This window comes from Embiotoca jacksoni, unplaced genomic scaffold (assembly GCF_022577435.1).
Source record: "Embiotoca jacksoni isolate LCO1_2020_lvr unplaced genomic scaffold, fEmbJac1.0.p SCAF_9, whole genome shotgun sequence".
NCBI classification, from domain to species: Eukaryota; Metazoa; Chordata; class Actinopteri; family Embiotocidae; genus Embiotoca; species Embiotoca jacksoni.
The window spans coordinates 15906367-15921728 of NW_027185447.1; the positions used below are offsets into that span (position 1 = coordinate 15906367).

Here is a 15362-nt window from a genome sequence, read left to right on the forward strand (position 1 = left end):
TTCAACTAACAAAATTTCCAGCACTTCATATTTTTTGACTTTTTTCATGTTTTGGACAACATGCTATAATGTGACTTGTTCTTATTTTGGACAAAATGCTATAGTATGACTTTTTTCCCATGTTTTGGACAAGATACTATAGTGGATAGGAATTTAAAGGCACATTTTTTTTTTTTGGGTCAAAAAGTGTTTTGTCCATCATTTGAACATGAATAAAGCAAAATCCTGAATAGGTGGCGTTAAACATTGAGTGGATTCCTGTTAAAGTCCCTCCTGACCTTACTTTATATCAAGAGTTTATACCTTACAGTTACTGAGAAAATCGAAGGCAAAGTTCACTTTTTTCGCATTTTGACATTGAAATTTCCTAATAATTGAAAATATTCATTAAAAATAATCTGTAATAGCTGGTGAAAAACTTTGACTGGATTCCCATTCAGGAGAATCTCAACTATGACCCTGAGAAATATCAAGGAATTTAAAGGAATTTTTTTGTTTGTCAAAAAGGGTTTTGTCTGTCATTTGAACATGGCGCCGCTCCTCCGCCACTATTTTTTTTTTTTTTTTTTTTTTTGTCTAAAAATGTTTTGTCCGTCATTTGAACATGAATAAAACAAAATCCTGAATAGGTGGCGTTAAACATTGAGTGGATTCCTGGTGAAGTCCCTTGACATCAACGATTCTCCAATTTATTGTACACCATCTACAACTGCTGGTGAACGAAGAACAGCAGCGTAACTCTTGGTATGCTGTATATTTATGAATGAAAACCTTCACTGATAGAACTCCAAACCACTAAATTGTCATGAGCACACTTGTGGTCTTTGCATGTCCGTGTTTGTGATGCCTGCAAGGCACCGCTGAAAAAACATGAAACTGTAAACCAGTAAAAGTAAACTGACTGACAATTTGTCTTTGATGACTTTACAACAGCAGGTCCAAACATTTTGGGAATATAAGCAGTTCCAACAAGGATATAAAGACCAAACACTTGATCTGACTTGTCAAAGAGATGACGTGTTTTAAATATGATGAGATATTTCTGAAATAATAAACTACACACACACACAAAGGTCTATGAACATTTAAACACCACAAAACAAACAAACTTAAATTCACATTTCCCTCTGACTGATAAATTCAGGTGAAACTGCTGCATCCAAGATCTGTCTTTAATTTTGAAACCAACTTTAGCAGTTCTCTTGTTATTCCACTGAGTGGCAGCATTGTGCTCATACCCAGCCTCCATAGTGCAGCTTATTGGGCAGGTAGATGCTGGTGAGGAAGTCTGGCGCTATTGCTGCCAGGGACTGTATTTCAGCCTTTACCTTACTCTGCTGCATCAGTTCCATCTGCAACAGGGGGAAATGCACACTTTTAGGGGGCGTTCAAGAGAAAGCTGTGCAAACAAACACTCTGTTTAACAGACACTCTGCAACAGAATGGCTACTCTATATCCTCAGTACCAGTGACCTCAGAGTCCTCTCGCACGGATTCCTCTACCACATCTCACCTGCAACAGGTTAAAACTGTATAAACCTGTAATAAACAAAACCTTTTTTTTTTTTTTTTTTAAATGAACAGAACAACATTGTCTATACTAGATAGATAGATAGATAGATAGATAGATAGATAGATAGATAGATAGATAGATAGATAGATAGATAGATAGATAGATAGATAGATAGATAGATAGATTACTATTATTATTACTTTTATACTAGGCTCATAGGAGCTGAGTGTGGCAGGTTACATCATCCATATTGTATAAACTAAATGTTATGGTCAGCCAGTCGAATCACAAACTGCCTCACACCCTGCGCTGTTTGCAACCAGCCTCTCAAAAAGTTGATATTATGGTAAACAGTGAAAAAGGGCATATTATTGATCATTTCCACCCGTGTTATCTCAATGATTGCATTGCTAAATGAGTTGTGTGTGGTCAAAGTGGTGTTTATCAATAGCTGGATAATTTCTCCAGGGATCATCGCCGTCTCTCCCTCGCCAACCTCCAACCTGGCGAACCCTGCCAGAGAGTGAGTTAAACTTGACAAAATGACGAATTGACTGACTGTATATATCACACCACCGCAATAATTGTTGCCTATTGTTATCATGCTTTGGAAGGTTTTGGAAAGTGAATGTAGGCTGCTCGAGATTTTAAGTTCCGACGGTCACCCTGGAAAAAAAGAATACCAGCAAAAAGGTCTTAAGTGTCACACAACAGGACACAATTTGGTCAAATCGAATGTATTCATTCCTAAAATAATGTTTAAATCAGGGATCACTCGAATATTTGAAATTATACATTTCAGAATCTCTCCTTTTTCACACTTCACATTAACCCACACATTTCTACACACTGTAAATGCTCTGCACTTATACAATGCGTTTTCACCTTAGGTGTTCTTAAAGCTCTGTACAACTATGCCTCCCATTCACCCTTACATTTACACACCAAATGTGACAGCTGCCATGCAAGGTGCTCGGCTGCCAGAGAGAGCAACTTCAGGTTCAGTGTCTTGGCCAAGGACACTCCAGTATGCCAACAAGAGGTTCCAGGGATTAAACTGCCAACTTTATGATTGGTAGAATATCTGTTCTTCCAACGGAGCCAGAGACGTCTCATATTCCTAACGTCCATCCTCCTCTCTACCCTACAGCTCTTACCTCGTTCCATTGTTTTCTCTCACCTCTTTCTGCCAGTCTGGTTGGCTGCTTAAATAGGGCCTTTGGAGGAGGCTGTTGAGTTTGCTTTCGTCTCTCTTGGTGAGGGGGATCAGGACATCCTCCGGAACACGCAACCTAAAGAAAATAATCCTGATTGTAATATTAATATTATTTTGGTCAACAACCTGAGGACATTTCTGTTGATGGACGATGTCCCTGCAGAATGTTAAATCCCATTTTCAACAGACTCTCAGTCAGGAGTTATTTGTATGTTTAGGGTGAACACAGAGGAAAAACTGTACAGACTGCAATTAAATGTATGTCAAAGAACCCTTTTGACCTAAATTTGTTTAAGGGGATGTATACTTAAAACTCAATATGTTCTCAGATGCAGTTTCTTGAAAGGGAAAAAAAGTGAGGGAAACAGCAACAGAAACCAAAACAAACAATCTAAATGTCCCCAGAATATAATCCCAATTAGAGGCAGGAGGAGGAAGTAGGAAGTAGCGAAAGCTGAGTCCAAACCTCTGGAGGTCAGAGGGGAGGAGGCCTAGCCACATAACACTGGGGACGGTCAGGCTGTGGGCCTCAAACGACATCGCCTGTGGAAAAACCCGCGCACACACGCCCAGTCAAACACAAACACACACACACACACACACACACACACACACACACACACACACACACACACACACACACAAACGCATGCACACACACGCATGCATACGCATGCACACACAACATGCTTAAACTCAGAGTCTCAAATAAGCACATACATAATCAGCACTTTACCTTCATAATATGGTTATGCCCAACACATGTTCACAAGGAAGTTAATGATTACACAAACATTGCAGAGGTCAAAAAAGACATCGCCACACAATCTCTCAACATTTTCACTCTATACCTTGTCAGTTTAAATATTCTGAGATGTGTGATTGGTCCATTTTTTGTTTTTGTTTCTTTTACTTAAAGAGCGGCATAATTACATATCGCTAACAGGGAGACACTGAACAGGCCACATGGGATAATGTAGAGTACAGGAATAACTGGCATGGCAGGACTCACCACTGATCCGTACTTGTAGATACACATGATCTCAATGCCTGGGAAAATCAGGGGGCGAGACAGACACACGCTGCAATCACCGACATACCACAGCAATTATCCTCCGAGATGTGTAACGGAGCATAGAACAAAGTAAAGCATTACATATGCGTCGCGCCATGCAATGGGAAAAGGGTTAGAGATGGACGGAAACTGAGCCATCCCGCCTGGAGAAGATCACGCCAGCGGGAATAATAGCCAGACTAGGCACCATGACGTACTGGACAGGTGTTATTATTTGCTGGCTTAGTGGGACATGCAATCCAGCTGTGTGTGTGTGTGTGTGTGTGTGTGTGTGTGTGTGTGTGTGTGTGTGTGTGTGTGTGCAGATGAAAAGAGAGTCAAGTGTGGCTAAATGTGTGGAAACATGCAAAGTGTGAGAGTTAAACTGGTTTGCATTTAGAAGGATGAGTAGTACCATGAGGGTCTGCATCCACAAGGGCGAAGATGGGGACGTGCAGCATGTCCCAAAGTTTTCTCACCATCAACCTGCTGTTGACATCTGGCACGCCTTTACCCTGATACACACAAACACACATCTGTTCACGAAACGGAACACTAAAACTGCTTTTCAGATAATTAGGATACAAAGTCCCATTTACAAAATCCCCCAAATAGTGGAAACGCACGGTGATGATGATGCAAGGAGAGAGCTTTGTGCAGAAGTCGTCATCCAGCAGTCTCTGGAACGTCGCATCCTTCTCAACTATCAGGACAAATCGTGCAGAGGACACAATATCTGAACGTGGTCAAGGAAAGCAGTCTTGTCCCCACACAGAAAGACATACATGAAGTACACGCTATAAAACTACCAAAGTGTTGCGAAAAGGAAAGGCATGTGCAAATACACAAACACATTACAGAGGATACTTCTTATCCCAGCGATGTTTGATGACACTGAAACCGCCTGAAAACAAAACAAGGCTATTAAAACTGAATAAGCTCGTTAAACCTTTGTGGTTCTGCTGCTGGTTTGGTCGACGGCGAGGTACTCTGTGGAGCTGTTGACACATCATGTACAGCAATGTCTGTATAACAGGTTTTATTAAGACATGTGCCAGTTATATGATACATATTTCTGTCAACTGCAGAAGAGCACAGTGTGAGTTGTTGCCAGTCATCCAATGTAATTGCAGGGAAAGAGGCGTATAAAGAAGAAAAGCAACATGGAAGCTGGTGACAACAATGTAGTTTTGTTTTTTTTAAGACTTTGAAAGTGCTTTATGAAGGTAAGAGCATGTGTTGTTGGACATTATGGATACCAGCAAAAGGACATTTGTTTTATTTATGCCGGTAGGATGAAAACTCCTCAGGATACCATTAAGTCTTGAGCTGGATTTATAATTTCTGCAAGGGGTCAAAATGTGTCCCGTCATTCATTCGTTCATTGTGACATTAAGAAATAGAAATAAAAAGATCTTGACGAGCTGCAGCAGCTCGGACTTGGAGTTATGTTTTTGAGGAGGTACATCGTAACCCATTAGTGTGAATCTATAAGTCCAGCTTTAGTTGATGTCATATTTCTTAAGTGTTGTAACATGAATGCTTCCTCAGTTGGTGGGACTTACAGCAGAGCTGGAGTGGCAGTCGATCCTCGTGCCGTCCTCCTCCAAGTAGCACAGGTCACCTGAGATTAATCCCTTGGACGTGGCCAACTAAGGACACAAAAGTTACACACACACACACACACACACACACACACACACACACACACACACACACACACACACACACACACACACACACACACACACACACACACTTTAACACGTAGATGTCAACACGTTTCCAACACTGCCTCTTCCAATTCAACTTACATTCTGTTTCTGTTTGATCAGAGGAGACATATTTTTTGCACAGGTGTTTCCTGACATATGAAGCAGAACAAAAATAAAATACCAAACTAAACTAACAGATTTCATCTGTGGGACCTGAGCAAATATCCAAAGGAATGTTTTGCTACGACCTTTCAATATCTGAGGCTTCTTTTTTTTCTGCCATACAATCACACAGTCATGTAAACAGTCTCTCACATTAGCATGGACAGACACACACTTACCACATGTAGTGATCTGCGTGGAAGCTTCAGCATGCAGGAGATGTCGTCTACTATACCGTCAACAGTTTTCTGTGAACCAAACAGCTGCGTGTTGTTGTAATAGATGTCTCTGTGGAAGCAAACTGTGATATCAGAAAGTTTCTGCAATTCAAAGCAAAACAAAGGTGAATTTGTTTGTTTTTGTCTAAGGGAAATGTGCATCAATGACAAATAACCTTTTAGTAGCATACGAGTTACTCTGCACAAGTCTGTAGATGACTGAGAGAATCTTGAGAATTTGTGCTTTGAACAGAGAAACAAAGAAACATAAATTTTCACACAATAAAACACTTAATTCACTATCGCACAGTACATGTTATATCGCTGTTTTGAAAGATTGGCGGAGGAATAAAAACATATTCTGTATTAATGTGGTAAAGGGACCCTTAAAACGTCTTTCGACATGTTCTGTCTCTGCCCATTTGTCACCTAAAACTAAGTCTCACTTTTACTGCAGTTTGTACATGTGTTCACAATGAATATAAATGAAAGCCACATGAAGTCCCATACAACTGTAACGGCTTTTTGACTAAAAGGAATGTTGGTTGTCAAGAACAGAAAAAGTTGCAGATGGAGCAAAAAACACAAAAGACAGAGGTGTGTGAATCCTCTTACCAAATTTCGTGGCAGATGAGGGACAGTCGCTTCTAACGGTGGTGACCGAGTGTCCTGAATTCATCTGAAGGCCGATGGCACTGTCAAAACTTAAGGAGGAAGTAATGAAAGAAAGATGTGGAAGTTCACAAGGCAAGAAAAGTGGCCATTAAAGAAATCTCGACCGATTGACATTTACTTTTAGAGCTTTGAAAACACCTGCAAGTTATCTAAAAAGTCCCCACACCCCGAGGGCTACCTGTGAGACGGCTTGTCGGTACCTCACCTTCCTGCTCTGGCACTCAGTCTGCAGGACTCTCAAATTTAAAAGGGTTGAGCCAGAACGTGCTGTCAGCTGCAGCAAAGTTTGATCCAAACAAGACCAGACGGACTGCTTTGTTCTCAGCATAAGGTCTCCACATTTTAGTCACATTAAAGCTCTTTACAAATTTATGTTTGTGTGTAGGCGCAGTGCTTTTCAATCCCTTATCATGGTCATCTTTTAGGCAGCAGGAAGTTATTTCAGCATCAGTCTCTTTGAACCAAAGTTGACTGTTCATTTTTTTTTTTTTTTTTTTTTTTATCTTCCACCTGGTTGCCGCTGCAGTCTGCTTAAAACACCCTTTATATAAAGTCAGACGGTTTTGAAACGTGTATTTCCTCTTTAAGGAAATTAAACATCCATCTAATCATCTTGTGTGGCCTCCCACAGAAAACTGTCGGTAAATGTTGATTTATTTCTTTAGACAACACGACTGCTTGTGTTTATCTTTGAAAGGTCAAGCGGATCCCACATAGTCCGTGCGTAAAATGGCTGCAGTGTTCAGAGTGAGATGAAAACCTTTTCATGTTGCAGCCTGTTTGAATCAAGTTACCTGACGTTGGCCCAGCTGGATCTGTTGGTCAGTGCCAGGACAGGGGCCTCATCTTTGGACAGACTGCTAACTATTCCAAGGATTACGCTTTCAATGCGGTTCAAAATTTCCCTGCTGGAAATAAAGATTGTGAAGATGACATTAAATCAAAAACAAAATCATTTAACAACAACGCAATAATCTTTACTGTCAATGTCGTAAATCGCTTTGGACATAGGATAATCTGTCTTATTGTGATTATGGTTATACAGCGGAGTACAAACAGAAGCATTTTAGGGATACGACAATCAAACAATAATTTTTGTTTCTGAGGAAACCAGTGAAATAAATACCTGACAAATTAACGTGCTACATGATGGAAAAGCAACGCTGTTCATTGATTTGCAGAATTGTCAACACAGAGATATGAAGCAGACATCTACTGCACCACAGTATACTGCACATACATATTGTCTTAACAGATTAGCATATTGTTTTGTTCTTGCTTGCAGACAAAACAATTATAAAGAAAATTTATTGCAGATCATATCTACTTTATCCTCAATACTCCCAACTCGGATTCACTGAAAACCACACAATTCGTGCTCTACTTTTTTTTTATTCCATAAATCTATTTGATTTCTAACCCATGTTCTTGTAAAATAATAATAATTTTATTTTTTTTAAAACTATCTAAACTGATTATCTGTCAAACAATACGGTATGTTAAGATGATTATGTTAAACACTATACTGTCGAACATACAGCTATCAGCCATGACATTAAAACCACCGACAGGTGAAGAATCAAGTATTATACAACAATAACTCCCTTTATAGGAATTATAATGTTTAAGTGTTAATCGATCTGATAGAAAAAGGTCTTGGATTTATTTGAAATGTCATACTGGACACTGTAAAATATGGTGCTGTTGAACTTCACTGGGTCGTACTGCGAGGTGTTCAAAAATAGTTTGTCCTTCTCAATTAAATAAATTTGCTTAAACTGCACAGTTTAATTAAACTGCAATTTGTTGCGACACAGACCCAAATGTCACCGTGAATGTCACCTGTTTTCTTCAACTGAGAACCAGGAGGAAGCGCTAACCTCGCTTAAACGTGACATTAGCCGGCAGCCGGGAAGACTGGTTGTGAACTTACCAGCTGATTTCTTCTGCTGCCCGCTGGCAGTCCGTCGCGAATTCGACACTACTCAACAGCTGAGCACGGAGCTTGTCAACTTCAGAAAACAAATGTGCTTCTCGGGATCCCATCATGTAGATCTTATCGCTTCACCTTCGCTTCCCTAACACGATGTTTCCCGCGGAAAGAGCGAGAGGAGCTCTCGCGCGTTTTTGCGCGACTGGCTGAATGTTGTTTCGAGTTTTCAGAGACCGCAGACACCGACCAATTTGATTACTTTCACCATATTTATACGGTATTTACGTCGTGATATGTGTTAATGCAGCTTATTCAGTGTTTCCAAATGACGTTCAAGTTTGAAAAATGAATATGACAATCCAGACAAACCCCTGGAGTAAAGCAGCCTACATGTTGGCTACTTAAAGCCACTTGAGACACTATAGAGAATAGGGTTCAACATTTTAACTGGGTGAATTTTGTTGCTATATTACAGTCAAACAATTCCTTGTCTTATCACCCCACTAATCAGGAAATTCAAAATCAATTTTCTCAACGTTAAGAAAAATATTTAAAAAAAAAAAATAAAAAAAAAATCTAAAAGTGCTACTGAACTAGAGATTTATTGGTGAGAATATGAGAACATAACTCATTTTGAGCCTTTAAAGAAATTGAAATTAAAGGAAGTTAGTTTTCAGAATTTTTTTTTTTTTTTTTTTTTTTTTTTTTTTTTTAAATACAAGGTTGTTTTATCAAAGTGAATCATTTATCATATTCTTTTCCAAAACTCTCCTTAGTACTTTCCACCAAACTTTCCAGTTTAATTTCCATCTAGACTCTGAAGGTTTTTACAGTGGGGTTTAGTCATATATCATTCATTACCGGACACATTAAGTGAAATGAAATTAAATCCTGAATGTGTTGGATGTTTCCCTAGTTTTAAAGACATGTTATGAAATCCAAAAATCCAAAAACTGACCTGCATGAAACAAAACCATAGACTATTTTTGCTTACCATGTCTTGCTTTAATTACTGCACCTAACAACAGTTTTAAAGTATTGTCCTTTACATCTCCTGTTACTTAATGTATATTTTACTTGAATAAATCTCATAGCTAAACAATACGAGGAATTTTTACCTACTTAAATCATTTCAATGTTCTTGCACAACAAAAAGACCACATGAAACATGCATGCAAAGAATTTTACTTTTACTTTTTTAGGAATTACTACTTTTATATAAGTAAAAGTAAGTAACTACTAAGCACAAAGTGGGTGTATGTATACACCACACTTGACAATAGCCAGTCAAAAACCATGTGGCAGTTTATAAAATGCATTATGCATTATGATATATTGTAGCACATACAAGGATATAAAATATTGCACTGCATCGACCTGTACAGTATACATTTTAATGAAATCCAATTTTATTTCTCCATAAATTAGTAACTATTTATGTCCTTAAACACACATTTTAGCCTGAAAGTGACTGTAAGAAGCTACCACTCTCCTTTTTCAAGCTAAAGGTCAGGGCACATTTGCAACCTGAGGCCATTAATAAGATCCAGAAATGTGTGTGGGCCAGTTAGCACCTCATTGGTGTAAGGTAGTCAGAGGCCAGAGTATGCTGGTGGTGTTTGGAAAAATCCCCATTAGCACCCTCTGTGGCACTCAGTAATGAGACCCTCTATCTGAGCTTGCTGCTACTTGTCCAAATGTGTGTCTACTGTATGTGTGTGTCCCCATTTGTGTGGTTTCAGTAGGGTGGGTGGAGGCTTAATTGGCTGTGGTTAAAGTGTGCTAGAAACCAAATATATATTGTTTCTATTAGCCATGTGGAAGTGATTTTTAAATATAATTGTGATGATTGTGGCGATGATGCTGGCCAACATGTGTTTCAGGGTTCTGTGAGTTGCTTCTCATTATTTTGTTCGCAGTTTAGTTTACTGTATCAGACAGTTACTGACTAATTACAGCATTTTTTTTTTTTTTTTTTTTAGCTCCAAACATTGTAATGACATTAAATACATACGACACCCTGAGGAAGTACACATTCTGCTTCATCAACAACCCTTCAAAACCTGTTGCTGTCTCTGTTGCGTCATGTTGCAGTCATGCAGCTTTATTGTTAGAAACAGATAAATGTGCATAGATTCTATAACTATTAGGTCATCCAGAGTCCCCACCTTTTAGAATTGTTGGCAGGCATGCTGTGTGTGTTTGCAGAGGCACTGTGGTCTTCATTTCACAGTGTGAAGGCCTGGTCAGAGTGTGTGGGAGCCAGGATCTAAAGAGAAGAGGTCCGTGCCCCTGACCTGACCCTGAATATTTCCTAATGTGCAGCTTTACCAAAGGTCCCCCTTTCCCCTGAGTGGCTTTGACAAGCTGCTTCCGTAGTAATGGCTCTTAATTTCTGAGTAATTGCTATCTCTTAGTGATGAGGAATAATCCCTCACCCGAGCTGAAAAAAAAAATCGTAATATGTTGAAGACTGCAGGTTGCCGGGGTCCTTTTTCTTCTGTTCCAGAAAGCCTGAGACCCCTGCTGTTCCTTTGGCCCACGAGAGATTTGTGTCGAGTGTGAGGCCCTAACCTGAGGAGACAGAGTGCAACGAGTCATGTGCTTGTCTCGGGATGAGTGTTTGTGCTGGGCAGGAGGGTGGAACACGGGGGAAGTAGGGGGCTGCAGGGTCAGAGGAAAGAAAGGGGGGGTGGGAGGGGACCCGCTGCAGGTGAGGGGGATTAGCTGCAGCTCGAGGCCCAAAGAAACTAAATACAGATCTGTCAACCTAATCCTCACAAATAGAAAACAGAGCTGCCCTCCCTTCACAATCCACATAGTTCAGCACATCCACCTCCTGCTCCTCAGCCCCCCCACTTTCTACCTCAGGCTCTCCTGCTCCTCTGTTTCTCATCAGCTTTTGGCCAGTCTGGCTATGCCGCCTACTCTCTAATGGCTCCTCAGACCAGCATCCCCTAAAGAGGAGTTGACTGATCACCCAGGGTCCTCTCTGATTGACAGACCAACATAGCCTCACAGAGTGATGAGAGCAAGAGTCAAAGGGGCAAGGCCTCTTTCTATACAGACAGGAATCTAAATGGGACCTCTGCTTTGAGCTGCATGAAACTGGGTAGAGCTTTTATCAGGCCCACACACCTCAGTAATGGATGCTGATAAGTATGTGGCTGGGTAAGGAGACCAGCTCAGTGTCAAGCCCGAACTCTGCGCTGATGACACAAGTGACAGAGTGCCTGAGTGATAACATCCTGCAATGGATAAGCGCTACTAAGCTGGGCGTTATGTGAAGCTTAACTAAAACGGTATCTCTGACTGTCAGTGACACAGACTATAACTGATGGGTCTGGCTGGACTGCTGAGAGCAATAAATCAGAACCAAGCTACTCCGGTGTTCCAGAGTACCATATCAGGTGACAGGACAGACCACAAACAGGCAAAAGCAGGCAGTTAGTGATAGAAATGAGAACCGCCAGGTGTAGCATTTTAAATACGATAATCAAGTATTCCACAGCAGAAAATCTTTGCAGGTCATTTGGACATGTTGTAATTAAACTCATCTGTTATAGTACTGCCAAACAAATAAAGTAGAGCTCCCACAAAGAATGTATTAGGTTCCAAATTGGCAACTTATTTGTTATTACTCAAGTCTAATAAAAGTACTTTTGAATATTTTAGCTTACAGAGACTTCAAGTAGCTTAAAATGAAGCCATGAGAGTTACTTAAGAGCTCAAGATGGTGCAATGCCAATGAAATGTTTGTTGCTGCAGGAGTTAACAAATTACAGTCTGTGCTAAGAAATCTTGTGTGTAAATTTATTTCTCGATGAAGTGGCTCTGAAAATGAAATGATTCTGGTCTCATCACACATACAGTTTAGTAATACACACTACCAATCTAAAAGATGGCAACACTAGTACAGCTGTCTCTCAGTGGGACAATGATATATCAAACCCTGAGTCGGCAATAACGTTTTCATTTACTCTTCTTTTATGCAAACACAGCTGGAGAAACTGGAAGTTGTTTGATCATCAAGTTTTTTTTTAGCACTTCAAAATGAAGTGCTAAAAATGTGCAACTTTTTAAAGCGATTAATAATTTCATACTGAAAGCAGATTTTAGAAAATGACATAACCCAAACCTAAATGGGCTACACAAAGTGAACTCTTTCAAAGCTGTTTCATATACCCACCCCCTCTCTTTTCTCCTGCCTGTCTCACAGCTGTGTCTCATATGTTCATGAGGCCCCTGGAAGTGTGAGACATCAGAAGGGGAACATTTGCAATAGCTCAGCTCCACCTGGTTCGGCTGTTTTAACAGGCCGTTGGTTTGTGCATTGGACACAGTGGGGTTACGCCAAAAACGTAGACAGGGGAGGACAGGACAGGCGGACAGGGTGGGGAGGAAAGGAAAAAATGTGCCTCCACCCTCTCGTGTCCTTGCACCCCGACCCCACACTGCTTCGTTCGAGGGTCAGTTTACCCTGAAAAGAAAAAAGAAAAAGTTTTACTGTATCATCAGTGGGTCTCCTTGTTTGGACCCCCCGCCCCCTCCATCAAACCTCATCCGCCTCCCTGCATCCACACGTCTTCAAAGGACTGCTGCCTGCTGCTCTCTAAGGCAACACATGAAATAAATATTAATCTGACCTCTGACCGCATGCTTTGAGCTCCTAAACAGAGTTAACCAGGCAGACGGAAAGAACTGAGCATAGATAAAAAGAAAGATAATGAGAGAACAACATTATGTAGGGATGTAAATGTTACAGGGTTATGAAGGGCTTTCCAGGGATGTTTCACCACACTGCTGTGTGGTCTTCTTTGGAGCTTAGCGTCATGCTCCAACCTGTTGGAGAGTTCTGGGGAGGTGTGTATTTACTCAGATTGTCTTAGTGGGAAGAGTGCATGTGTGTGAGCTCAAAATGCTCCAGGCTAAATGCTAGTTTGAGCTAAATGTAATAAGAACTACCTAAAACGAGTAGAAGCAACTGACCAGAAAATACATATAAAGATCTTGAGCTCACCATTATTAGCTCTGATCATAAAACCTGTGTATCATCATGAATGTGCAGCTGTTCGACTCACTACAGTTTTGCCTTCAATGCTTTTCGCAGGTATACTACTGGCAGAGTTGTATCCTTTTATAAATGTATTGAACTATATTTGAGAGGAATTATAGCTAGACTTTTGGCAGCTTCTTTTTTTCTGTGTGTCGTTGACAGAAGGTTCAAACACTGTTTGTTCTGCCTTTCTGCTTTAGTTCCCCTTGTCAAAGGCCCCTCAGTGCTGCTCACCCAGCCTGGCCTCAGCCTGTGCCCACTGTTTACTGGGACTGTCACCAGGCCCATGGAGGCCCAAACAAAGGGGGATCTGTTCCTATTGTCCTGTCCAGGATTGTCAGCCCCTTTCTGGGCACAAACTTAGCTGATGGCTGGGGGATGTTGGAGGAGCACTGGGGTGGATTTGACCTCACCAACCTTACAGCAAGGGTAAGAGAGCAAAATAATGAGACAATGAGAGAGAGAGGAGGGGGGGCGGGAAAGTGAGAAAGAGAGGAAGATATATAGTTAAAACCAAGACCCTTTCAAGTCCCCTGTCGGAAACTGCTGTAATGTAAACACCTGCGGCCATTAGCTGATTCTATCTGAGGCACCGGATAGAGATGTTTATATGTTACAGGCTACTACTGAAAGGCCAGTTAAAAGCAAATAGAGGATTAGATATACAGAATGAGTAGTTGCAGGCTATGTTAGCCGTAATGCTTTAAGCTATGTTGAATTGTCATTGGAAAAAGAGGAGTGGAACGCCTTTGAAGACAAGAACAACCACATTAAATGGGCAGGAAGGTGAGCTAAGTGTAGAAGACCCCAAGACACGCTCTGCCTCCTTTCCTCCCTACCTCTGTTTGCAATCAAAGCTTAAGCTGTCTGGCAGCCTCTCTTGCTGTGCCATTGAAGTCTAATTTTATTGTCATAAAAATCACCTGGCAAAGCTGTAGCCCAAAAACATCCACAGAGCCTTTGAAAGTCCGCTCTCTGTGCTGCGAGCTCTGTTTAGATAAAGCAGTCATTCTTGGGCAATCTGAAATCCCTCTGCCTGTGTCAGCGAGAGAGAGCAGAGAGCACAAGAGGGTCAGGAGCGTTCCATTAAAGTGTGGTGTTTAAGAGGTGCTGGTGCCAGGGGGGCAGATGGAGGGATGAAACAGCTGCCAAACATCTGCACCCCTCCTTTGCAGTCTGTGCTCTGTCTGTGCACCACCGCTGCCTTTGTGACAAACAAACTTCCTGCTCTAGCTGGGGAGAAAGCTTGGATAGCCTCAGAAATGAAGCGTGAAATGGCAGTTGCGAGGCTATTATACTGCCTTTTTGAAATCCAAAGACAACTGACTTTAAAATCTCACAACCACATGACCCAAGGTATTCAGAGAGCGCACCTGCATCACTGAGAAACTATTATGGTAGCAGCATTGTGACTACATGTTGCAACTTCTCCCACATTATTGAAGTATTCACTGTCAAAGGCAAATAACTTCTCTCTCATATGAAGACTAGTTTCCAAAAACAGCCTATTGTCACTGTCTGCACATCGGTCATTAATGAATCCACACAAGCATACAGGTAGGAAATGTGGGAAAACAATGACGAAATGTGCTGGAACTGAAGCATCATAATACAAATCCTGTCCTAATCCGTTTTGTATTTTCACATCTAGCCTCCAGCCTTTCTCCAACAGGCAACAAAGCCTAGCTCTATCTCCATTAGACAACCACAACATACGCTGTCTCTCTCCCTGTCTGTGGCGCTTTCTCTCTCTCTCTCTCTCTCTCTCTCTCTCTCGCTCTCTCTCCCTCCCTACTGCTCCTCCCAGCACACAGCGCCTC

At 41.1% G+C, this 15362-nt stretch overlaps 1 protein-coding gene across 1 annotated transcript; it reads right to left on the minus strand.

Annotated features, from left to right (window-relative positions):
- Positions 1-1178: 1178 nt before the first annotated feature.
- On the minus strand, positions 1179-8602 carry spo11 (SPO11 initiator of meiotic double stranded breaks). The gene is made up of 13 exons (XM_069140800.1): positions 8487-8602; positions 7348-7461; positions 6494-6582; positions 6055-6121; positions 5840-5948; positions 5349-5435; positions 4651-4687; positions 4410-4519; positions 4199-4298; positions 3742-3779; positions 3196-3272; positions 2694-2805; positions 1179-1352 (listed from the first exon to the last, which is right to left on the minus strand). The coding sequence occupies exons 1-13, from the start codon at positions 8600-8602 to the stop codon at positions 1233-1235; spliced, it is 1176 nt and encodes a 391-aa protein (XP_068996901.1). The 3' UTR covers positions 1179-1232.
- Between the last annotated feature and the right edge of the window lie 6760 nt (positions 8603-15362).

Coding starts and splice junctions, on each gene's coding strand:
- spo11 (XM_069140800.1), bottom strand. CDS start 8,602: ATGATGGGATCCCGAGAAGCACATTTGTTTTCTGAAGTTGACAAGCTC. Junction 6,583..7,347: donor TCCAGCTGGGCCAACGTCAG/GTAACTTGATTC, acceptor TTCCTCCTTAAG/TTTTGACAGTGCCATCGGCC. Junction 1,353..2,693: donor AACCAGACTGGCAGAAAGAG/GTGAGAGAAAAC, acceptor CCCCTGTTGCAG/ATGGAACTGATGCAGCAGAG.